Source organism: Choristoneura fumiferana, chromosome 3 (assembly GCF_025370935.1).
Source record: "Choristoneura fumiferana chromosome 3, NRCan_CFum_1, whole genome shotgun sequence".
Lineage (NCBI taxonomy): Eukaryota > Metazoa > Arthropoda > Insecta > Lepidoptera > Tortricidae > Choristoneura > Choristoneura fumiferana.
This window is the reverse complement of record NC_133474.1, coordinates 22,250,424-22,277,790: the sequence shown is the minus strand read 5'-3', so window position 1 is coordinate 22,277,790 and position 27,367 is coordinate 22,250,424. Positions and strand designations below refer to the sequence as shown.

Below are 27,367 nucleotides of genomic sequence, written 5' to 3'. Positions count from 1 at the left end.
CTGTTTTAAATTTAAATATTGATTTAGACTTTCATTTATGGACCCTCTGCTTCGTCAATTGGTACAAACCAACCAAAGAAGACCTAAGCAAGATTTTTGTTATTTCTCGGAGTTTTAACTATTCTTACTTGATATCAGTATTATACCAGTAACTCGCTCTCAAGAATCAGAATCTGGTTTTTGTTTATCTTTTCAATCTTTCACCGAAAAGTTCATAGTCAATCTCAAATGTAATATTAGCACAGGTAAAATAAAACTAAATAAGATAATTTGGCGGCAAAATATGTTCAATCAATAAAAAATTGTATATAACTTTTATCTTGGCACTAAAAATGAGGATCTGCCGAGTCCTATCAAAATTTAGGCGTCCTACCCTCTACTTATCTCTACCCTATATCGTACATGAAGAAATCAAGAAGAACTCAGAGATATGAGCACGCGATTCAAGCCAAGAGAGGTCAAAATGTGTGACGGCAAATCGTATATAAATTCAATTACTACTCAATCACCATCTTTTATTTCCAAATATATATTTTTTTTAGTTTGAATTGTTCGTTCTCTTTTATGCTTCTTAAGATTACAAACTTCGAGAGCACTTCTAATGACAGGATTGACTTGAAATTTGGAACGGAGTAAGGATATTTAGAATGGATAACAATGCAAGTAGGTACAATAAAGAAAAGAGCTGTTTTTACAAAAACTTATTGAGAGTTAAAACTGAATTAACTGAATCTAGACTTAAGGCAGATACAGTTAAAACTCCAAGTTTCCCTTGAGCTAACCACAACGGGGCGTCCGGCAGCGTCACCATCAGACCATCAACGTCCTAACATGAACGTACCGGGCGTGGGTGGGGTGCTACCTCGACTGGCGTCGGGCGCGAGGTTGGCGGCGGAGGCCGGCCGCGGGTACCGGCCGCGCTGCAGCCCCGCCCGCACCGTCTCTAGCTTCACCGGCGACGGGATGAAGCCGATGTCGCAGCCCTCTTTCACGAGACGCCCGATCCACCAGTTGTTGTCGTACTTCTCCTGGAATTTAGAGGTATAGTGTTTAAATCAGTTCTCTGAGTCTTCCCAACTCACGATTACCAACTGTTTCATTTTCCAACTCAAGATTTTCTATGAAACCATGTTTTTTCGGTACTTTCATAAAACAAACCTAACTAAACCTACTGTGTTCTATGAAAGCATAAGAAAATATACTGAGGACAATTTTTGATTTCGGAGAAAATTGATAGTTGGGAAATGATTTGTGAAATGAAACATTTGGCAAACAATAATTCTGCGAAAAGGCAGAATCTGGTTTTAATCATCAAAGCCCTGCTCAACAATAATTTACGTGTAAGTGGGTTATTATCTGGGTGCTTATCCCATATGATTTACGTGGGTGGGGTACATTATTGTTGACATGGTAAAAGATTCTGTTACACTTTCCGGGTTATCTAGTAGAAGCACAGGCAAAAGATAATCGAAAATGTCACCATGTTTGATAACCAATATCAAATCGGCTGTCAAATCTCTTGACTAATAGTTAAAGTACTTAACTTGGTGGCACTCAGTCCCCGTGCAGGATACTTACGGAGGTCTTTTGGGTCAGACAACACTTTGATATTTAGATAAAATTAAACTGATACAGCAGACGTTTTGATGCACCACTTAGTCTTTTAATAACTTGGACTCAAAAGGGTGGGGATAAAGAGATGGCCTCCCACATCCTCATAATTAATAACACACCCGGTATTTAATCATCCATTACATATAAATATGTTGTAAAGTTTTACAAGGTTCATGTGTACTTTCCCCTTTTTGGCTGAGATTGAATGGGAAATAATCAGTTTGCTCAATTTATATAACAAAGCTTCGCCGTCCCCAATCGATAGAAGCTAGATTGCCATGGGATCGGACATCTGGACGTGGGCGCCGTGACGCCAGCGAACAATTAGGGGTGTGCCACTTGTGGCGGTTGATACTTGACGGAACAATCATAAAAAAATTACTTTGTTGTAGTAAATATAATCAAGATAATTGTTTATGTGGGCCGTCGGCTCAGACAAAAGAGAAGGAGCTCCGCTCCAAGTCATGTCTGGTAGGTACAAAGACTGTCCATAGTTAACCAATGTGGAAATGCTACGAGCGCTATGGGCACTTTTATGCCGGCACTTATATTGTATTTTTTTTAATACAATTACATATTTATTAATATTAAACTAGATAGATATTGGGTAATATTGAAGACGCAATTAATAAGTGAGATGGTCGTATAGCCATAAATACATATTAGTACAATCAATAAACCATAAAACAGGTGTCTTTCGTTTTTGATGCTCTTGGTACTAGGTATTTTGGTAGAAACTGTTTTTTTTTGGGCTGGAGTTGAATCAAGTTTTGACAGCTCATAGAATTTGTCTATATGGGTTAGGTACTGTGACCTGTGACATGCTAATTGGCGTTAGTACCATGAGGTCTGATTGACATCTTTGACATTTGTGTCACGCTCGCATTTGTGCTATTTTGTGATTGGTTACTGTTACACATGCTAGATACTAGCACGAAAGCATGCTACTATTCTATTCTCGTCGAGGTAAATATTATTCGTGTGTGTTAGCGTGATAAGTCCTGTGCGTGGTATTTTGACCATGCTACTATTGTGCAAATGCTACCTACTAGCATGTGTGTATAGGACACATGCTATTATTAAGCATGCTTTTTTAGCGTCATACTGGTACTAACTTCAGGTGCTAGCATGCGTAAAGCGGCCTTTACACCAATTAAACGGACGTTTCAACAATGACGCTATCAAGCGACATTTTGCCTAAGATTGGTTTTTTGGAATCTATTTGTACTTTTATTTCAATTCCATATTTTTAATAACGACGACAACGACAACGACATACGACATCACGACATCTCTTATCCGGGTGAGCGGTTAGTTCCAATGGGGTGCTGAAAGTTTCTCGATGAGGGCTACGGCATAGATGTCGCTAGTGTCGCTGCTTAAGTGACTGAATAAGAAAACAAACCAGCTGAGGTATGTGGTGCATAGGAGAAATCCGTGTCTGTATCACTGTCCAGTGGTAGTGTAATGGTATAGCACGTGGCACGGAATGCCGAAGACCTGGGTTCGATTCACAGCGCTGGTCTTATTTTTCTGGTTTTTCTATGCATCTATATTTCAGTTTGTATTTTCGATATGACATTTTGCCTGTCAAGAAACGTTCATTGATTCTATAAGGTCAGACCTTGAGTATTCCCTTGTCCCATAACATAGAGAATCGCCGTTTTAAAATTTGTCGAACTGAACAGCGAACAGAGCCAAGCATAGCCAAACATTGCTACGAAAATTTACTCAATCATTTTAGGGAAATCTTTAGGTCGGACGATTTCACCCGGTGTGCTGCATATACTTTCAGGTGTGCCGCGATTGCTGCGACGTGTATGCTGCATTGACGTGTGCGTGGCGTACGTGGCGTGTGCGACTAAAAGCGTCGATGTCCGTTGTGTTACACATTATGGGTATACTGTACGGAACCCTCTGCGCGCCAGTCCGACTCGCACTTGGCTATTATGTTTTCACTGGTGTTCCGTGAAACTTTGATGAACAAGTAGTGTGCCGTTAAAACCAAAAGGTTGAAAACGCCTGCTCTAGGTAAATGCTCGTCTAAAATTTTATTATTTTCGATAATGTCGAACAGAATAGATGCTCGGCAAAAATGAAAAAGCTCGAAGTAAATTTACTCTCGTTTTGCTAGAACGCTCGTTAAAACGCTTCTGTATATTTTGTGAGTTTTTAGGGAATGCTGAATTACCCTATTGAACTGGATTTTATCTTACCTTGATGTGCAGAAACTCTCGCGGCTCGAACGAGATGGCGCTGCCGTGCACCGGCGAGTCGTCGTCCACCCCGCCATCGTAAGACACGTTGGTGCGCACTGCAAACGCGACCGGCTTCGTCTGGAAACAATCCATACTTAATATTATAAATGTGAAAGTGTGTGTTTGCAGGTTTGTCCGTCTTTCAGGTCGGAACGGAGTGACGGATGGACGTGATTTTTGGCATAGGTAGAGATAGTTTATGAGGCAGAGAGTGATATACTTAGGCTAATTTTTATCCCGCAAAAATGGACAGTTCCCGAGGGAATAGCGCGCGATAAACTGAATTTCACACGGACAAAGCCGCGGGCAAAAGCTAGTACGCAATATGCATTGAACATTACGTAAGATATTATAACCAACTGAGAAAATTAAAAAAGTCAAAGTGCAATATCTCAAAACCGGTTGAAGCGGTTTTACCGATTTACGAGAAACCGTCTAACAAAATTGCACAATTGATCCTTATAAGTAATTTATTATGACAAAATGTTCATCCCAGCTTGTTTATCTAAAAACATATCTAAGACAAGCGATTTTTTTCCATATTCTTTTGTCTACCATCAAATGCTTTGGCTCAGCAAAACACAATGCGGAGATGTTGGCTCAGTGCCAATCACTCATAGTCAATACTCGCCAGTTGGACGAGGATTTGCCATCTTGGGTATAGCTTAGAGTTAACGGGCTACCTAACTATGAAGTTGACCATTTAGACCTCATTTCCTAGGATTTAAAGCTGGTTAAAGCCGCGGGCGCACGGTGGACACAGGCCACTTCCAATGAGGGCTATCGTTTTTTGTCTTACTAGATGGCGCCACTGTTACGTGAGGTTTTTAAGTGTGGCTTAAAGTTTAGATTAAAATCATATTTAATACATCTTAAAACCGGAAAAAAAGGGAGGACAAAAGTTTTTGAAAGACAAAACTGTCTCAAAACATAAACATTCATGGCCCCTTATCGTATAATTGCCATAATTAATTTCAGGTAATGCAAAATATTCACAAAATTATTTTAATTATAAATAAACCCGCGTAGCTCACGCAAAAACTATGAGATTTGACATTTCGGAGACCTCACGCTACACTAGCGCCTCTAGCGGCGTATTCAATCGCGATAGCCCTCATTGAAGCAACTAGACCAGCGGTAGGGAAGGCATATGTTAAACAGTGGACGTCCTACGGCTATATCGCTCACAGTCTGCAACGGGTTGCGAGCGTTTTTTTCTTGCTGTTAGCCTCAGACGTCTTTTACAGCTTACCGGAGAGAGGGCGAAATGCCAGAAGGGCCGCTCAGCAAGTGGGAAAATTTAACTTGGCATGCCAAAGGGGGGTTGCGAGCGAGAGATCTGATAACCTCTCAAGAGAGAGCGAGAGGTTCGAAACATGGTTTTATGACCCTAGAGTTCAGATAATAAAAAGTAAAGTAAAAGCTCCATCTTACAGACTGGCTAAAACCAAAAAGTCGTTTCTGGGAAATTGCATACGCTTTTATAATAAAATTCCAAAAAATATTATAAATGAAACGGATACAAATTTCAGATCTAATTAATGATTATATCATGGACAGGGATATTTGGAAATAATTCCGTCCCGCATTAGCGATCCCTTCAAATAGCGAACCAACTGTGTTAAAAATAAAGTTGTGTTAAATACTTGTGATTTATAGTTTATTTAATAATATTGTAAACTGTTTAAAAAAATATACCTCGTTGAGTTTCTTGCCGGATTCTTCTCAACAGAGGTTTTTCCGAACCGGTGGTAGATTTTTTGACATTCATAAGTGCTTGTTCTAGCCTAAATTGAATAAAGATATTTTGACTTTGACTTTGAATAGCGGCGCTGGTATAACATGATGATGTAGGTATATGAGGAAAGCTCACCCGAGCCTTGTCGAGCTGTGAAAGTGCTTGCGCTTCTTTTTCGCGGCGCAGCGCCTCTTTGTCTTCGTCCAGCGACAGCTCCGACGAAGGTTGCGAATAGTTTGAATCCGCCGAGCCCTGGAACCATAAAAAACGGCATAAACTTTACGAATACGCACGCGTCTTTTAAAATAAGTTGTAAAAAGGGTCAAAAGTTTTTATTGCTGGCTGTTACGTTTTGCTGGCGCTACTTGCATTGCCAATCCCAATTGGGTGCATACATCGTGGTCTATCATGATTTCTGTTAACTTCGACAGATGGCTCAATTAATAATTAACCTTTTGGCGAAATCGAAAAATAGTAATTTTATGCGTCTGTTCGACAACCGGATGGCTAAGTGGTTAGAGAACCTGACTACGAAGCTTGACGTCCCGGATTCGTTTCCCGGCCGGGGCAGATATTTGTATGAATAATACGAATGTTTGCTCTCGGGTCTTGGATGTTTAATATGTATTTAAGTGTGTATTTATCTATTAAGTGTGTGTTTATCCGTTGCATAGTATCCATAGTAGGTACAAGCTTTGCTTAGTTTGGTTTTTATATTTTATATTATTTATTTCATTTGTTACATAATAAGACGCATTAAAATACACATGAGCTTACGAGTTATATAGAATCACATGATTTTATAATGTATAATTATGTATAGTTACGTACACTGCTTTATCTTTACAGTTACAGATATTTTGGACAACTAGACAAATAGAACATCAAAAATGGCGCCAAATGAAAACTTTTCTGACGCGTAACACGCAACAGACTGTAGTTTTTTTTTAATTCATAGACAAAATAGACACGGCCCCAATTCTCATATCGTTCGATGCCAAAGTAATGTTAAATCGTCTACAAATTGATATTTCGATTATTCTGTTTCGATTGCAAATAAAACGCCTTTTCGACAGATATTATAATTGAGGTCCAGTCAAATTGCTTTGTTTTTGAGAAAGGTTCGATATTTGAATGTCAATAAAATCGATTTCGATGTTATTATTAAGCAATAGAAATTAGCTCTAGCGAAACAGTTTATCTTTATGCTGGTCATAATTTACGATTTTTGAACGCATTACAGAAGAGTTATGATACGTGTCTAGATAAAATACGTAATATAAATTCACAGCCATGGTTTAATGTCAAAATGCAAAATTCACAAATTCTACGAGAGACATTGACGTGATATATAAGGGAGACTTCAAATATCCAAGCAATCGCATACAGCATACGGGATGTACAACTCTGTCATCCTATTAGGTACCCAGGTTCTGGCACGTTTAATATTTGGGGCGCGTGGTGCGCGCGCCGACTCTCTGCACCAATAATGCAGTCACTACGAAGGTGATGTGTGAAAACTGCTTTGTTATAGGTACTGTAGTGGACAGACGGTCCACTAGCTTAATATTTCCCTATTTAACTATCAATTCTAATTAAAAAACACTTCTTTAAGATATTTTCGTATGTATTTCAAATTCAAGTTCCTACGTTGGCAGCTCGGATACAAGTCTTCTGTTTAACACCCTTGCGTCCGTTCCATATTATTATTCAAAAATGGAACTATGCTGCCAGCATCGAATCAACGGACACAAGAGGTTAGTACAGTACCATGCAAAGTATGCGATTAAGTTTTTAGGGTTCTGTGCTCGAAAGATACTCTTCAAGGCTTGACTGAATAGTCTGTTTCTGAACCAGTGAGATACACCTTCGGCCTAATCTGCAGGGCTACTACGAAATTCGAAAATCGAAGTTCGTGTCGTTCGGTCCCTCTGACACTTATACTATTTATTACGAGAGCGAGAGGGACGGTACGATACGCACTTCGATTTTCGAACTTCGGCACTTTTCATTAGATAAGAGGGGTCAATCAGTTTATGTAAAAAAAAGTTGTCAAGTGGAACCCTATACCGCTACACTGTCCGTCTGTTTATCGCAAGGCTGTATCTCAAGATCTGTAAAAGGTATACCAACAGCTGCCAGAATCCTAGATATCAGAGGCCATAATAGTGTAACGCACTCGAAAACACAAACGTTGCACTTCATTCTAGTGTGTGTAGGTGTGGTGAAGATAGAAAGAGACGGTGAATGCAATCGTGAGCGCCCGCACGTTAGACAATACGGCCTCAGCAGGGCTACTACGAAACTCGAAACTCGAAGTTTGTATCATACCGTCCCTCTCGCTCTCGTATTTAATAGTATAAGGTGTCAGAGAGATAGCACGACACGAACTTCGAGTTTCGAGTTTCGTAGTAGCCCTGCAGGTCCTAGATACGGTTGCGTAAACCATGTGAATTTACTGGTCAAGACTTACGGCAGTAAGTCATACATATGACGTCGAAGAAAACGACAACCGTATGCTATTCACAACGGGAGCAAAAAGGAAGTAAAGGGTAGGTATGTGTGTGTACTGCCGCGTTAAGAGCGTTATGAGCCGTTTTTGGTTGTTTTGTGAGCATAATGACGTGTATGAAGTTTATTGCACGGCAGTTCATAAATGTATTAGCGTATTGTTTCTAGTATTTTAGCTAAGATAATTGGCATCCGTATATTTAGTATTCTATTTCATTGTTAGCAAACACGAATAAAACATTAGTTAAGTAAGCAGTATGTATTAAAGTGTTTGATTGATAAAATCATTAAATAACGGAAGCCAAGAATGTAGAATATAAAAACGTAAAATTGAGATTATGATTCCATATGTGATAAAATTCATTCAGCCTGTAGAAAATCACTTATCCACATTCCTTAAGTTTATAAGTTCGTTAGAGTTAGAGGAAACGCTTTTGTAAATATTATCGATTTACTTCGTTCATTTTCTATTATTAAGGTACGGTCTTAATGGAGGTGGAGTGGAGCAGACACACGCAGATTCTAATCAATCTCATCAGTGGAAATCCACGTCACACCCTGCTTCTCGTGTAATTTTCACACCGCTTCAATGAAAGCTTACACAACATGTACAGACTTACAGAACAGTACTTCGTGCAACAATATATCTGGCACAAAAACCATTTAAGCATTCACACAAAAAAGTAAAAATTACAAATCTAAGTTCCAATTTCAAAAGTCTCAATACCATCGATTCAGCACACAACTTCGTAATGCTGGAACTTAAAATCAAAGTCGAATATGAATATACACAAACAGCACACCTCAAAAAAAAAAACTCCAAAATACCAAATCGCTTCAGTGACTTTTGAAAATGGAACTGTCATAGTTGCATTAACAAAGTAGGGTGTCCTTACCAATGGTTTGTAGTTTGTCATTGGGCGGTGCTGGCAGCTCGCTGCATGCATGCAAGGCAACACATAAACAAGGAAACAATCAGACGAACATGCTTACATAAAAATTTTGGTAATCGGAAACTGGTTTTTTAAAAAGACACAGTTTTAAGAAATCAAAATATTAAAAAGTTTCAAATGAAGAATGAAGTGGGTGATAATGAATAGATGCTTTACTATAAATCCATTAGTATTTTAATGAATTACACTCGTATGATTACTGTAGTTGAAGGATTAGGACGAAACGAACATGAAAAATGTGTATAATGTAGTTTTATATCTCATTGCTTGGTACAAAAAAAGGTTTCGGACCAAAAATGCATACAACGCAAAATGTACACTACACGCAAATGTAACCAATCTACAATACCTACACAACTTCTTCTTGCTATTGGTTACGTTTTGCATGTTGCCCGAAGCGAAAAAACCAATGGGGACTACATTTTACTGTTAATGTAATGACAGTTGTAATTTCTTTGATGAGATGGACAAAATCTTTAGACAGGTACATGATTCTAGGACGTGATGGAGTGACTTACTGACTATTTAGTATATATTTTTTTTACCTATTGGATTAAATAAGATTGAAAATTAATTCGTGATATTTCAACAGTTTTTAAAATGTGGTACAATGTTGTACATGTGATTGATGTTCAAAAGTGTAACACGCCAAAGGCGTTATTACATTTGAATCGAAAATTCACGTAAAAAACGTGCCTATATAACAACAATCTGCTTCAATTTACAAGCTACTCGTAAATTGGAAGATATCTTGTATAATGTACATGACTTTAGATTCAAATAAATAAATCACGCCGACAGTTACATTTATAAGTAATCATACAGTCGCAGAAGAAATTAAACGTTTTATTCGTAAATGATGTAATAAAATTTTACGCCGAATGGTTTTCGAGTCATCGGACAAAGTAAACATTGATTCATGGTCCATCATCGTAAACTTGTTAAAAATAGAAATATAAAAGCTACGTCACCTCGTGTCTGAATTTACTGCATTCTTTACTCTAATCATGTAATCTAATCAATACGATGGAAGAATACTAAGTTTACATTTTACTTAGACAATTAAAAAAATTAGGTTAAGATAATTTTTACGACTAACAAATTCGATTTGATGCCTCAGTGAATGAAATTGAAAGTGAATATTATTTCATAATTTAAAATGAAGTGTAAAAAATAAGACAAACCTAAGTTTTTTTGATGTTGAGAAATTATTTAAATTTCACAATGAAGATTTAAGACATCATCACAAACATTCAACTATTGTAATGACAACATGTAAACTAATCTACATTCTACAGTAGTTGAAAGTGAAACTAATTTACTGCTACCAAAAAGGCTGTATACAAGCTCACCTTAGCCACAGCTTCGCAAGCCTGCACACAAATTAAAAAAAAAAACACAAGCATAGAGTTGGGATAACTTTTTAAAGTCCAGAGACAAAGGGTTGGTCCATTCGGCTAGCGTTTGAATGTTGAAGTCAGGGGTCTGGACTGGAGGCAGCGGGCGCCGGCGGCCGACTGGCGGGGCGCGGGCCGTGACGTCAGCCCCCGCGCTCGATACCGCCCCTGAATATTTTACGCCCATGTTTTCGGGTCGCTATTTTTTGGGTGACATTTCGGATTCGCGGCTATTTTGTTTTCGTATGCAAGATTTAGCTGCTGGTTTGGTGGTGAGCGTTTGGAGGGTTAAATGTTTGGGGAATTGGGTTTAAAGAATTAGTAAAACTTATTTTCAATATTCGAATCATCTACTCGTAACACGATTACATTTAACTGCCAGAAAGTGTACGTGTAGTACTAGTTGACACCCTCTAATTGATCAAAATTAACTTGCAAGATTCGAAGCAAACAAATATGCGAGGCGAAGTTAAAATAAATAATACGATACGGGATCAAGCTTAATAAACCAAAAAAAAACCTTGTTAAAAAAGAGATTCTAAAAAACAGAAGAAAAAGTTCTCTATGTGCAGGTTACTTAGGTGAACGTAGGTACCCAGATAGTTTGGCGTACAGACTTCCGGCGGACAGCCTAAAGCCTCCAATCAAAAAAATGTACTAAAATGTACGCTAATTAAGAAAAATTGTACTACACGTAATTACTACAAAACAATGATCAATCTGTCACCGCCAGGAAGGCTATTTCCGGGCGGGCGCTATCTATTTATATATGAAGCAGTCGACTTTCAAATTTCTTGTGAATGAGAAAAATGTACCTACGAATAAATGTTCGAAATTGTACGCTGGTTAAAAAAAATGTACTACCTACTAAATGTACTAAAATGTCTTGTGAATCAGAAAAAATGTACGAAAAAAGTACTAAATTCGTACATTTTTTCTGATTAACAAAAAATTTTAAAACACGATTCCTAAGTAATTAAATAGATAGCGCCCGCCAGGAAGTATCATTCCTGGCGGTGACAGATTGATCATTGTTTTCTCGTAGCTACGGGTAGTACAATTTTTTTTAATTAGCGTACAATTTAGTACATTTTTGTGATGTGAGTTTGAATTCCTTCAGTTTTAACTAATAATAATAATATCAATATCACTTGTGTATTAGTGTGAAAGAGATGAATGATAGTGCCTGAAGCTAAGTGAAGGGTCGGTATAAAAATTCGAAAAAAGTATATCGGGTTTGCATGACTACCATTAGAAGCTAGGCCCTCGGCGTAAGTATTTTCTAATAATACGCAAGCAGTATTCAATACGAGAATCTACCAAATTGGTAACCGTTTCTTTCATAATATGCCGTTAAAGACTCTACCGATTAACTTATGGCAATTAAAACATTAATGCGAACAGTTCGAGAAGTTTTTGTGTCAAAAAATACACTTGGCTTAGAGATCTCGTTACCAAGCCGTAAACTTAAAAAAAAAAACAGACGAGGAGAGGCTCAGCTCGAAAGTAAGATGGCGGACAAATTGGATACGTTCCAAAGGGAGTGATAGTTCCGTATACAGATATAAGCTCTGGCGAAAGGACCGTCCCAACAGGCAAAAGCTCGTTTTGGACATTTGGGAACTCTGTAGCTGAATGCTGAAAGCTGCTTAACTTTTGACACGACTTTAAATGGGAGTCATACAAAATAATGCCACTTGAGACGGCTGAAAGAATATAGACATAGACATAGACATAACTTTATTTCGACATCGAACTTAAAATAATACATAATTTACAGAAATAAAAACATTTGATGATGTCGAAAGGAATTGACTCAGCATTATGCTGCAGTAAGTATATGCTGCCTACTACAGCGCTGATTTTCAGCCAAAACCTTCATATCTTTGCACCTAATGTGTTGGACCGGAATCAGCACAAATGAGTGTGTGTCGGAAAAGTGTACAATAAATAGGTAATAACAATTTATAAATTTACGAAGAACAACAATAGCTTATAATCTGTGATTAAATATGTAGAAACCAAACGCAAGTCTGATTAAAAGTCAAAAATAAGGTAAGTATTCGTGTTAGAGATATGAATAAGTAGCCTTCCCACCTGCGGGGAGTGCTTTTTGCAAATTAATTAAATATGCACTAAGTTTAAACTTAAAATTACTAATAGTGACTAATTTTTTGAATGGCGGAGGCAAGTTATTCCAACACTTCGTGGCAGTGTATTTAAAACTACCCTTAAATGCGGCAGTTCGGTGGTACGGAACAGCTAGCTCATTGCTGACCTCTCTGAGTCCATGCGTACTGGATCTGCTTTTACGCCATTTCAGCTTATGGAACAGGTATTCAGGTACTCCGCTTTTGACAATACCGAAAGTAATGAGGACAAGTGAAGTTCTCTCCGATAGACCATCTTCAGAATGCCTGCAGAGTTTAAATATGGCGTCACGTGCGCACGCGAGGGAATCTTAAAACAAAAGCGAGCACAAGCATTTTGTACTCTCTGCACCACACGATCTGTGCGAGAGAGCAACCGAGGACCATACACTATATCTGCATAACTCAATTTTGAGAGTATCAGAGAATCGCACAACCGAATACGCAAATCAACGCTGAGAAAGTCGCGAATACGATATAATATTTTGAGCCTGTAAAAACAGGTCTTAACGACTTCAGCTATGTGACCCTCAAAGCGGAGCGACTCCTCCATCAAAACTCCCAGATTACGCGCTTCAGATACCCTCTCCACCTGATCTCCTGAGATCATTATGACTGGGTTGTGGTCAGTTATTCGATTTATTTGTTTAGTGGAACCAAACAACATGACTTTTGATTTACTCGGATTTAGAACCAGACAGTTTGACTCAGACCAAGTTGAAATGCGCTCTAAGTCTTCGTTTATTTTAGCCACAGCCGATTCTGTGTTCTCAGGATGAAAAGAGAGGTAAATTTGAATATCATCGGCATAGAGATGGTATTTACAATTTTCTATTACAGTGTGAACGTCTGCAGTGTATAATATAAATAGAAGAGGTCCCAAAATTGATCCCTGTGGCACTCCTCTTGTCACAAGAGATGGGCTAGATCGCACACAGGAGCCATCCGTGGTATGGAGATTTACTACTTGAGTACGTCCACTGAGGTAACTAGAAAACCACTCAATTGTTTCTGGTTCAAACCCGTAGTATCTCATTTTTGAAATTAATAGACGCATGTTAATAGCATCAAATGCACGCGAAAAGTCAAGAAATGTCATAATTGTACCCTCACCGTTATCCTGTGCAGACAGAACATTGTCAATAACATCAATAAGGGCCGTCGCTGTACTACGTGATTTGCGAAAACCAGACTGCAGTGCCGGCAAGATATTATTGTTTTCGAGAAAAGTAGACAGCTGCATATAGACCACGCGCTCGAGAATCTTTGACATGCATGGAAGAATACTGATTGGCCGCAATTCCTTCAGATCGGTAATGTTGGACTTCTTTGGCAGCGGCGTTACCAGCGCTGACTTCCACGCATCAGGAAAAATCGAAGATGCAATGGATTTGTTTACTAAAGTGGTTATAATACTTAACGTCCTAGGTAGGGTGAGAAGCAACATATCCAAGGAGATGCCGTCAGTACCTATATAAAGTTAACTTAGTATTTTTATGTTGCATTTTAGCTAATTCCCTTGTAATAAGTGCATGTCAGGTTAATTTCAACCTTACACATGGTTCTCTCTTTATTTATCACTTTGTAATTTACCTTTGCAAAACAGTGTTGCTCCGTTGCTGCACTGCACATACTGTCACAGAATAAATAATAGTACAAGTACCACTGTGTAGCAACACATCTGGGTAGAGACCCTTTTTCGGTGACAATTGAAGACGGGTTTATCACACACACACACACACACACACACACACACACACACACACACACACACACACACACACACACACACACACACACACACACACACACACACACACACACACACACACATTTCAGGGTTTCATTAAAATCGAAAAAGGGAAACAAGTCATGATGCTAATAAGTGTATTAAATTTACAAGGAAAAACTATCACGGTTAAAGTTTGCTTGAGAATGATTAGTATTCCATACAAAATACAAAATTCTTGGAAAAATATGATTACTAGATTTTTTCATAAAGGCTGCGGAACCCTATTTCGGGTGTGTCCGACACGCTCTTGGCCGGTTTTTAAGCACTGAGGTATACCATCTTAGGCCTCTAGGTTGCAGATGTTAATGGGCGGTGGTGATCTCTTACCATCAGGAGACCCACTTGCTCGTTTGCCATCCGGTCGAATAATAAAAAAAAAAAAACTGATTCGTAGTGGTGAAAAAGAATTCCTTGCTCGATATACAGTGAAGAAGCTTTAGTTATTTTAGCACGTGCTAGCAGAAGATCCATGATTGAATCAGTAAAGCATGCGAAAGCTAAACAGGTCGCGCATGCGCTCTTGGCCGCATAGTTGTCGGTTCAAGTTCATGACGCAAACAAATCAAGCCATCTTGATGCGTAGACAATCGGGTGAATTGCTGCTTATTAGAGGACAGACAGCATTGAGCATCTAGTGTTAGTTTGACAATCATGTCTGTATGTCTGTCTGTCTATAGCATTGTAGTTCTCAAACGGTTGGACCGATTTGAATGCGGTTTTTTTGTGAAAGTGAGTTTTTCTTGCGGTGATTTCTTTGTGGTGGTGTGTTTACCTAATTAAAATTGACAATGTCCAGGTTTTTCAACAGTCTAAGTTAGGTTTGTTATTACCCGACTGTCCAAAGGAGGGTTATGATTTTCGAGTGTGCCTTCCTATGCATGTCTATGTCTTTGATAATCTCTGTAACCTGAAGGGATAGATGGGTTTCAATATAATTATAAAGTAGGTATCATTAGATTTGTCAAAACTATCGGAGTGACACAGAGTATATATTATTTAAAAATGGCGTGGAATGGAAAATGGAATGGAGGCTCAAAGTCACGCAACGAGCTATGGAGAGAGCTATGCTTGGAGTTTCTTTGCGCGATAGAATCCGGAATACGGAAATTCGTCGAAGAACTAAAGTCACTGACATAGCTGGAAAATACGCAAATTGAAGTGGCAATGGGCAGGCCACATCGCTCGAAGAACAGATAACCGTTGGGGGAGAAAAGTCCTCGAGTAGCGACCACGAACCGGAAGACGAAGCGTTGGCAGGCCTCCCACCAGGTGGACTGACGACATCGTGAGAGTAGCGGGAAACCGGTGGATGCAAGTGGCGAGTTGTCGTTCATTGTGGCGTTCTAAGGGGGAGGCCTTTGTCCAGCAGTGGACGTCTTCGGGCTGATGATGATGATGATGATGATGAAAAATGGCGTCCGCGCAAAAAAATATGATTGGGATTTTTTGAAATATAGCAAGATTTGGCCTCATCCTGCACTTTACATCGGGTGAGATAGGGGTAAACCATGGTCAGAGATGGGTATCTGAGATTGATTAATCGAAGAATAGATTTTTTCAACGGAAAAAATCGATTTAGTAAATCGACATTTCGGGATTGAAGATCGAGAATACCGAATCGAGATTCGGTTTTAACTATTTTTTGTCGAAATTCGTAATTAGAACTTCTTATCGTGCCGCCGCTTACGCTAATAGTATTTGACTGGAGAGTAAGAGGTACGATGCGAACTGCGGATTTCGATTACTACGGTCATTTCTTCCATAATTGGATTTACATATTGAAAATACGATCTAGAAAAGCAAATCAAGAAAATATCGATTTTTAGAGAATCGATCTTTTTGACATCGATTTTTCAGGCCTCGATTCGGGTCGATTCGAGAATCGATCTTTTCTGGAAAGAATCGCCATTCCTAATCAAATGCCTATTTATGCTTTTACTGTGTTTTTGTTGTGATGTAGTGTGTTTTTCTTGTCAATAAATGTTGTGAGTGAGTGAGTGAGTGAGTGAAATGTAAACCGCTCCCCCTCACCACTACCACGCTACGCGCTACGCTATTGCTACCTATTCTTGTTATTATTAATTCTGTGGAATGTACAAGCTCTAGTACTTTAACCCCAGTTATGCCCAACAGTCGGACGTTTGGTAAACATCACAGGAATAGGTAATGGATCGTAAAGACCGTAGCAGAATGATTTGTAATGGCCTCGTCTACAATGTATGAAGCAGACGTGCTCCTACTGGAAAGAACGTTTTAAATCGTATAAGCACAAGTTGTACTATGAACTACTGGATGCGGTAACAACTTATAACATTTTTATTTCAATTCAATTCTAGTATTTTATGTAACAGTTGTATAAGACAGGTAAAAAAGGCGAGTAGCGTGGGTTACGATGTGAGCGTAGCAAAAGTATTATCCACAATTTAAAACGTCCATATGTTCGTGTTTATTTAAGTTATTAAGAAATTCTTTTACTACTAGATTTATCAAATAATACAGATACATTTCAACAAATAAAAAAACCCTGCATGTTCCTCATCTTATATATCTATCTATTTCGTACCGTAAGGGATGTAAAATCCCGCTACCCTTGTAATATGATAATGTGATGTGCATTTCAACATGCGATTGGTCGATTCTGTACGTATTCGCTCCGCTCATTCTGCTTCTACGACGGAAGGTGCAGCCTAAGAGAAAAGGAGCCTTTCTAGAGTTCTTTAGCTATACTTACGTGTATCAAAATCGAAAACAATTAAAGTTGCTACCAAGGATGGTTAAAATTATTTGATTGCTTACAAATAATTGCTCAAAACTAAGACATATGAAGCCTACATACTAAATAGTGCTACACAGACACACACACAAGCACCAACGCAACTCGAAAAAACCTAACCAACAAAAAGTTGGAAAACCCCCGACATTGTCACTTCATAGTTCAATATCTCAAAAAAGGCTAAACCGATTTTGATGAGACATATCTAAGAACCATCGTTATAAAACCTGCTTTCAAATAAAAAACCGCATTCAAATCGGTCCACCCGTTTAAGAGCTACGGTGCCGCAGACAGACGACAAAGTGGTCAAACGTATAACACCCCTCTTTTTGTCGGGGGTTAAAAATAGTTTCCTTATATAAATCCTACTATTTAATGTTTTAAAAGGTGAAAGTTTGTGTTTGTGTGTGCGTGTGTGCTGTATGTTTGTTATTTCTTCACGCTAAAACGGCTGGATTAATTTGGATGAAATTTTGTATGTTGATGGCTGAACATCTGGAATAACACATAGACTACTTCTTATCCCGATATTCTAAGTGGATCGCGATAAAATGTCAAAATTTCAACCACTATATGAAATTTGAGAGACATGAAATTTGGCGCGAGGGTTTTGTCCATAACGTTAATGAAACCCACGTTGTCATCATCATCATCATCATCATATCAGTCGTAGGACGGCCACTGTTGGACATAGGCATCACCCATAGACCTCAACTTGCCTCGACCCACGTTGAATTTTTATGGAATTCCCATGGGTATTAAAATCCTACAATATCTACTAAGTGCTGGTTCTAATGCTTTAAGTACGCGTTCGAAGCCGCGGGCAAACAGTAGTTTTTAGTAAATTGCACAATATTGACCCTTTAATTGCGCCGCCCTAATAACTATAGTCAGCCATTTACAAAAAATGCCAGCGTAAAATAAATATCACGGGACAATTCACACCAATTGACCTAGTCCCAAAGTAAGCTTAGCAAAGCTTGTGTTACGGGTACTAAGCAACGGATAAATATAATTATATAGATAGATACATACTTAAATACATATTAAATACCCAAGACCCGAGAACAAACATTCGTATTTTTCACACAAATATCTGCCCCGACACGGGAATCGAACCCGGGACCTCAAGCTTCGTAGTCAGGTTCTCTAACCACTAGGCCATCTGGTCGTCAAAAAGAAAGAAGGTCGTAAAAGAATTTCACATATTTGTATTGCAGCATTAAGTACTTTTTAAAATAAGATTGTATCGTTTTATCTTCCTTATCATGTCCTATGATAATTTGAATATAATATGTTAATTATTTGCAATCAAAAATATTGCAATACGATGACTCTTTACTGAACATCAACACATAGTAAGCAACACAGAAAACTAAGATATATAGATAGCAATAGGCGATTTATAACAAAAACAATGAAATTATGGATTTTCATTGAACTCATGTATTTAAAAATAAGAGGCGTAGGTACGTAATATAGCGCAACGAGATGACAAATTAACCCGCCATATTTTTAATGAATTCAAAAACACTGCACATTTATTAAAAAAAAAACTGGTTTACTCATAGAACTTTTCACAAGTGATTCGGTAAGGGATGTCTGGCTTGTACTGTAAAATTGGAGTCACAAAAAATATCATAGTAACAATTTACGAGTAAATGCGACGCTTATAAACAACATAACGTAGTAAGTACTAACTTTATCCCCAGACACTCGTCCAAAACACACTTTTATCTACCGATACCTAAAACAGTAAAAATAATTTATTTGAAATACAGACTACATTCAAAATTAGGACCTGTATTGCGACCAGAGACAAGTCAATAAAACAGTACTTTACCAATAAAACCTACATCACTAGCCGCCAGACTTACATGACGCCAAAAAAGCAGCAAGCACAGTAAACAAAGGAATAACACCAGTTACCACAACACTTAGCACTGCGCGCGCACCTGAGTAAACAACTTGTTGTATCCGTGCCCTTGGTTATAGATCATACTCCGACATGGTGGTAAGTGGTGGCCGCTGCGGACCACCAGTGGAATCTCATCCGGGTCGGCCGTGGTGGGAACATCCGGCCGCGCGGCGCCGCGCTCGACGGCCGCGGACGAATAAGCCCGACTCCTGGCCCCCCCCTACGGCCGCGTGAATGGGATGCGCGCGCACCCTCGGTTGATGAACCGTACTCGCCAAGATTAAACGATTACTGGCGACTGACAACTGGGTCACCTTAGGTTGCATGGTTTTGCGGCGACGAGCCCTGCGAATGTCATTACCGACGTGTGGCTTGCCGTAAAATACTCATAGGCGATATCTTTAGCTTATCTTTGTCTTTACACTGTAATGGGACTTTTGGGATGAAAATATTAGTGCCACTTGTCCCATGGGACTACTGGGACGTAATCGTCTCAGTTGTCCCATCAATGGGACAACTCAATGGGACTAGTGGGATAGACGGGCATTTTTTGGTGTTCTACAGCCAAAATTGTAAACAAAATGAAACCTGAGCATTTAGTTTCGCCCTGTCCATCTTCGTACCTACAGCGATGAAGTAAGGCCGCTTAATGCTTAATTAGGGGAGACCGAGGAGACTTGTGACAGAGGAAAGTAGTGACAACCTGCGATTTTTGGGAGCTTATTAACCGCTAACAAGCTCGCAACAGCACGCGGTTGATAGTTCGAGACTTAGGGGCTGTTTCACCATCCATTGATTAGCGTTGACCGACGGTTAAATGTGATACCGTCTCCGTCTATTCGAACAAAACAAATAGAGACGTCATCACACCTAACCGCCAGTTAACACTAATCAATGGATGGTGAAACAGCCCCTTAGACTAAAAAACGCGCGCTATTGCGAGCTCGCTAGCAGTTAATAAGTCGACGTTTTCACTACCTTGGACAATCTCTACATACCTCTGTTTCTGTACTGCTTACTATGTGTTGGTGTTCAATAAATATTCATTGTATTGTATTGTACCGGTTCGGAAATATTGGCACATTCTTTTGTTACCTATTACTTAGACCAATATGCTAGTCCCAACATCTCCATTATCCATCAACTTGGCATCAAGGGGCTCAGTACAAGGCCTTCTGTCTTTTTTCGGACACGTCCCACGTCGATACGATATTTGTGGAGAGACTGGTGGTGCAGGGCACAAGCACGTGGCGTGGCAGATCACCCACGCGCTGGACCGACCAAATAAAAGCAGCACTTTGCAGTCTGCAGCATGAATGCACTAAAAAGGCAGCAGTGTGTGGATACGGACGGGTTGAAGCATTTTCGTTTTGGATACCATGGTATCGTCGGACTATGAAGTGGTTATAGCAGGAACCCTGGTCTAACACATAGGCTATACTTGTCTTCTTCCAAGTCACTACGCTTACTACACTTTCGACAGCGTGGTCGTGGTCGTAATTGAGGATCCGTAGTGAATCGCCATGACGACTTTTCTTGGAAAAATAAATTTCTTGGTTTCCCCTTGACTTAAGCTTTACGTAAATAAAATCCTTCTACTTCATCCGAACTTAAACTTAAAATCTAAAGACATGTAATATACTTAACATGGCATCTGTTACATGCAAAAACTTCCCGGAATGGGAATGTAGTAAGATCCCGAAATTTCAAATCAACTGCCAGCCCCAACGATTCACGAGCGAAGCCGTGGTTGAGGCTAGTTGCGAATATCTTAATGTAATGTCATCCCAGGCATTCATATGACGCTCCATATCTAGATGTGGCGTCAGGATATCGATATGGGTGACGTCACGGCACGTAATGGCCGCACTCGTAGCGGATCGTTAAATTAATTGCTAGCTAGCGACGACAACGCGGCGCCGCCTCCATTACTTATACGATGATTTTAGGACATATAGCCTACTCAGTGCCAAGGATCCAATAGTCGGGTTACTCGGGTTCTTTGTTCATAGGGAGTTTCGTTTTCGCTACAAAGCGGAAAAACGTTGGCTACAGGCCCTATTAGAAGTGCAAAATTCGAACTTCGTATCTTGCTGTTCCGCTGACGTTAATATTATTTAATATGAGAGTGAGAGCGACGGTACGATACGAACTTAGATTTTCGATTTTTGTAGTAGCCCCAGTGGTTACGATACCCGTAGCGTAGCCACACTTGTATGTGGTCGCGAATGTATAAGAGCGGTTTCGCACTACGTGCGATCCGAATCCAATACGGTCCGGAGTAAGCGTAGAACTATTTGTATGGTTCCGTCATCCGATTTCTCTTAGATCTAATGCGAACACTACCCTAAAAATGTTTTAACGCCTATTCCGGACCGTATTTTCATGAATTCGGATACAACGAAGTGCGAAACCGCGGTATCTCAGGGTCATACTGAAAACTAGCGCGGCTGCTGGCCGTGGCAACACGCTATGGCCCTTTTTGCTTCTTTTGGCACTATTTTTTTGTTTCTCTCTCTTTATTTTCTTCTTTTTACTTGTACTTAACAAGTAAAATTTTTTCATCATCATCATCGTCATCATCATTCATCATTGCGGTCTACGTACGTCCCACAGAACACAGGCTTCCATTCAAGTATTTTGGCATAAGTTTAATAGTCTTGACTGATTAATCTTTTAGAAAAGCTTGGATTCGGCAATTTTTAAATTAAAAATAACCTTTGCGTTAAACAGCAGGACTAGTAGGATTACACAAAATGTAATTTAACTTTTCCTTAATTAGTTGCGGAAATGGAGGCGTCGGCACACCGGCTAATGTGTCAGACGCTCGACAAGTGGATGTGACCAAAACTACGTTAAGCGCTTTTTGATTAAATTTAAGTTTCTTGCTGACTCCATCCATAGGATTAATCCTCTATCCTACTCAGCCCATCGTTCCACCCCAGTACATGATTCATTTTATTCCACTGTCCTCTAAATCTCGATGTCGCTCGGCTTAATAAACCGAGCGAGCACGAAGCACGAGCGACGTTTTTTCGTCTCAGCTTGGGCAATTCGTATTAAAGTCTGGCTGTCTGTTCTCCTCTATAGGTCGCTTTGATTCTCCAAGGACTTTTTTGAGTAGGTTCAATAATACATCATCATCATCAGTCGGAAGACGTGCACTTAACGAAGGCTTTCCTCTTAGAACGCCACAATGAACGACAACTCGCCTTTTTCCCGCAACTCTCACGATGCCGTCAGTCCATTTAGTGGGAGGCATGCCACCGCTTCGTCTTTCGGTTCAAGGTCGCCACTGTACGATTCTCCCTCAACGGTTATCTGTTCTTAGAGCGATGCGGCCTGCTCATTACCTCAACTTGCATATTCTTCGAGCTATGTTGGAGACTTTAGTTATTCGGCGAATTTCCGTATTTCGGATTCTGTTAAGAAAACAAATTCCGAGCATACCCTAAAAACTAACGATATCTGCAGCTCTCAGAACCACTATTCAGTCGTTATTTGTTATATAAGCACTTAAAATATCGTATAACATCCAAAATAGCGTATCTAAATGAGAACTAACTGGGTCAGCGTCTAGCCCAAACGTGTCTGCCCCGACATTGTTAGACTATCCTGCCGAGTGGCAGTATTTTCAGAAGCATAACATAACTACAAAAATAGTGGAACCCGCATTTCACGATCAAAAACGCGATGGCAAAAACCCCCTGGGTTGTCACTTCACGTGAAATAAACTCGTGGTTTAAATTGGTCAATCTTCTATGTCGATTTCAATTGGTGCTTTTAATCAGCAGTCAGTGTTAGGTCCCCCTTTCTTTCTGATCTGTGAACAACTGTCCAGGGACCTATAAACGATAAGGCGGGGGCCTCATTATAAAATTAGACCCCTTATTCTAAAGTGCCCAGGGACCCCAATTGGTTAAGACCCTATAGTCAGTATGTTATTGAATAATTGAATAAGTATTCTTGTCTCATCACTGACGATGAACGAGCGAGAAGGGCTAGGAACTAAATAGATACGAGTTGGTGGGCACCAAAATGCGAGTGTGAAGTTCCAATACATAATTGTCTCGCTTCATGCGGGTGTATTTTAATTGAATTTGACTATTAGTGGACATTAGACCTGTATAAACGAATAATATATTAGTATGGTTGTTGTTTAAAAAAAATATATCGCTCTGTCCTGTCCTGTGTGTTTTGCCGTTGTACGGTAAAAAAAATCTAGAATACGAAATATGAGAGGTAATAGTGGATGAACGATGACAACGCGAATTTATATTATTACGAGTATTAATGATAATAAATGTTATTCTAAAATATAATGTGATTCTTGTTGAATTCCGAAAATACAAACTGAAATATAGATGCACAGAAAAACCAGAAAAATAAGACCAGCGCTGGGAATCGAACCCAGGTCCTCGGCATTCCGTGCCGCGTGCTATTCCGCTGCACCACCGCTGAATAACGGTACAGACACGAATTTCTCCTATGCACCACTTATCTCAGCCTGTTTGTTTCTTATTTAGTCACTTAAGTCACTAGCGACATCTATGCGGCCCTCATCGAGAAACTTTCAGCACTCCATTGGAACTAACCGCTCACCCGGACAAGAGATATCGTTATTAAGCAATCAAATTAAGATTGGTTTTGTTGAATTGTTTTAATGTGTTAATAATTTGCACCTCTGCATGCAGTCGACAAGAATATTATAACACCGTCAATAATGTATTCTAGTAAATAAACGATTCTGATTCTATACAGTGCGATGGGTAATTTACATAAACGAAAAGCTTACTCATAGTGAGTTCTGGATGAAGAAATTTTATTACATTTAATTGTTTTTCTTTCGTCTTTTTTTTTGGCAAGCGTAATTATGATAAGATTGACTTGAAATTCTGTACGGATATTATGTAAAGATTACGCAAATGGACATTTCTATTTAAAGTTATAACCTGAGTTTATCTCTCCGATTTCAACAAAATCTATGGATATTGTATGGATGTGTCTGTTTCGTTACGATTTTTTTTAATAATTTTCGTAACAAAACGGACACATGCATACAATATTTTGGGGAGACATTTTGAGACCCTGTTTTTACAGCTCGGAGTCATGTACTGAGTCTACCTCCCAAATTTGGTGAAAGCGGAGGAGAGATAAACTCAGGTTACAACTTTAAAAACAAATTCCCAAATACTGTTCGAAGAAAGCTTATATTAATAATGTTTTTATAAAACGTATTTATTGTTAATTTGATCTCGTGGCGTGGCTTTCTTATTACACATCTATTGTCATGCAATGATCAGTCTTCAACAAAAACGTCGGCGTTTTAACGAAGGCAATTGAAGCCATATGGTATCACTCACTGGTAAACATTTCAGGGAGAGGCTATAAGGCGAGTCCAAAAATAACCATGACCGCAAATAGCTGGGTTGTGTACATATTTGTTTACACGTTGCGCAGTTAATAAAAACTGACTTTTGACGTTTAGCGGACTTTTATCACCAATATTAAGGTGATTTTCTACCAGCGAGACGAGACGAGACGACACGAGAATTGAAATTTGTATGGCGGCGCATGCGGCGGATCGCGGAAGGCGCGCGAGAATGCATACAAATTTCAATTCTAGTCTCGCCTTGTCTCGTCTCGTCTCGCCGGTGGAAAAACACTATTAAGCTTGTGTCTCTTCCTAATCGAGGAATTGCGAAGAGCTTTTAGCCTATAGGTAATTCTGTTCTGGGGACGTAATCAACCCTACATGACATGACTCAGTAAATGCTTTTACATATCTTTTATCCGATTTCGGACGGAATTCCGATATTAGCCGATTGCAAAAAGGCGAATTTGTTACGTTGGTTAAGTGTGGTCGCGGAGCACGAAGAATTTCGTACAATGACCTTTGACTATGTGTCTCTGTTACTCGCGCGTAAATTGTACGAATGTGACGTCAAAAATTCACGTGCGAGTGACAGAGGAAAGTAGTGGAGGTCATTGCGCGAAACTATTCGTGTTCCGCGACCGTAATTTAAGTATTATATGCTGTGCCTATGTGCTTCACTACTATTCTTCAACTAGCACAGCTATTCAAATAAGACGACGCATTTTATTGGTTGTGGCGACGTGCTGGCGGATGAGTCATTCTCACCCAAGGACGGAGTGGGATGCCTCCAAGACACCACTTACAGCGGACGTTCACTTTTTACCCGACTACCCAAAGGAAGGTTATATTTTTTTAGTGGATCAAAGTCGAAATTATTAATTAATTTATTCAATTTAGGTTATGAATGTCAAATGGGTGTTTGTCAACAGCCAAAGATAAGAAAAGGAGTTTTTTTCGATTTCCGAAGGACGAAAAAAGGTAGGTAAGGTACCTAACCAACTTTAATTAGTAACAAAAAATTGAACTGGAAAAAAAGAACCATGAGAATATTTTTTTTACCAGTCTGAAGTCGGTCGGTGCCTCAGCCGAGCCAGCAGGAGTGGACCTATAGTCATCTACCTCACCTACGCACTTTATGTTGGGCTTCAATCACTCCTGCTGGCTCGTGCTGAGGCACCGACCGACTTCAGACTGGTAAAAAAATATTTTCATGGTTTTTTGTAGTCGGTTTAATTTTTTGCTATAACATTTTTTTTCACGCTTTTTAGTGTAAATAATCTAAGAGACAATAGTTTAATATCAACTGCTCGTCACATTTTACGAAAGATTGCTTTTTCCAATGCAGAGACGTTCATTATTGAGGAGACTTGGTGCTTCACCACCCGTTTTGCCATATGCATTACGAGGAGCATAAATTGCTTAGCAACTGTGTCAAAGTAATTAAAATTTAACCCGTGAAATACTTGTTTTGAGTAGTAACTCCGATGGTCAACTGTGGTCTTCATCATCAGTTCCATTTCACCAAATGATGATTTTCAAGAGCAGATGCACGAGTTAGTACTAAATATATCCAATTTACTGTAGGTGTCCCTACAACATTATTTTCAAGAGTTCCCTCGATTTCCTTAAGATCCAATCATCAGATCCTGATTTGGTGCTTATGGGACCTAATTGAAGACATTCCTAGACGAACGCATTTTTTTTTTAAATCGATTCATACATGACGAAGTTCTGAGGTAACAAACGTAAAAAAAAACATACAATCGAATTGATAACTTCCTCCTTTTTTGAATTCGGTTAAAAATATCTACCACCGGTTCGGAAATACCCATGTTAAAAAGAATCGGCAAGAGAGTCAACTAGTCTTTGAATTAATTCTTCTTTGTAGCCTAAAGGGCTGGACGGTTCCGATTAAACCTAAGTTTTATTTAAAATAATTCGGTACAGAGTACACCCCGATGAGTCAAGTATCGTTAATATAAGTTTTCACTTGACTTCATTGAGTTACTAATTGATTCTAAAACAAATGATCAGGAGCTTCATTTGTTTCGATATGCTGTTACGTTTCTATCAAATTCGGAGTTATTAGGAAGCAGTATTGAATGATCGTTAGAATTGCTTAATCAATTGACTTCTTTAAAAGTATTTGGATGTAAATTAATAGGTATGTTTTTTGGATTCAGAAAATCTCATCTGGTATTCGTGCTTGTTGGTTCTCAGGGGAAATTCGCCGAAAGTATTCGCTGTTTCTGCATGGTATGACCTAAGAATTTAAAATAGAACATAATGCATCAGATGAAATTCTGTATTTGTACTTGAGCCTAGGCCAGAGTGAATAGACTGACATCATTTCCACTTTTCATCATACAGGGTCTATCACGGGTCAGATTTATGAAAAAAAAACCTGTCACTTTGTTAGCTCTTTCTGCGTACATCTATCAAATTGATACGTGGATGGACATTTCGTCGATTTTTCGTTACACCACGGACACTAAGACATGACAATGAGGCGATATCAGGGAGTGTGAACCAAGTAACTCAGGCCGATGCGCACTCCTCTTAAAAGATATGGTTTGTATGTTAACTATCTTGTGTATACCTATATGGACATATTTATATACCTATGTGTAATTTTTGTGTAGCATATTTATCTCAGTATGTGTTAGTTTACTGTATTCATTATATGTGATAGAATTTTTTAGTATTTACGAGTATATGAATTTGAGGCTTTGACTCTTTTTTGATTTTTCATAAATCATGCTGTGTTCCCATTGTTTCATCAATCTTGCGATGGTTAACTGGAAGAGATCATTCTACGGAATCAGTTGTGTTTCATGTACAGTAAAAAATTTAAAGAATAATTTATTCTCTATTCACAAAAACAGT

The 27,367-nt window shown here is 39.1% G+C and overlaps 1 protein-coding gene across 14 annotated transcripts in view; it reads right to left on the bottom strand.

The window, feature by feature from the left end:
• The window catches only part of Ca-beta (Calcium channel protein beta subunit), a 209,158-nt gene that overhangs the window by 14,714 nt on the left and 167,077 nt on the right, over window positions 1-27,367 (bottom strand). For 8 of the 14 annotated variants that reach the window (XR_012451271.1, XM_074086187.1, XM_074086191.1 and 5 more), the window contains 3 exons: window positions 5,746-5,862; window positions 3,831-3,950; window positions 842-1,028 (listed from right to left, as the gene is read on the bottom strand). Coding sequence is in view for 13 of the 14 variants with exons in the window: in XM_074086187.1 (XP_073942288.1) it covers window positions 842-1,028; window positions 3,831-3,950; window positions 5,746-5,862 (424 nt within the window). In the remaining variant the exon portion in view is untranslated. Of the gene's footprint in view, window positions 1-841; window positions 1,029-3,830; window positions 3,951-5,745; window positions 5,863-9,017; window positions 9,054-10,426; window positions 10,579-19,141; window positions 19,311-27,367 lie in introns of those variants that run through there. The other 6 variants (XM_074086186.1, XM_074086189.1, XM_074086188.1 and 3 more) reach the window with 4 other exon arrangements.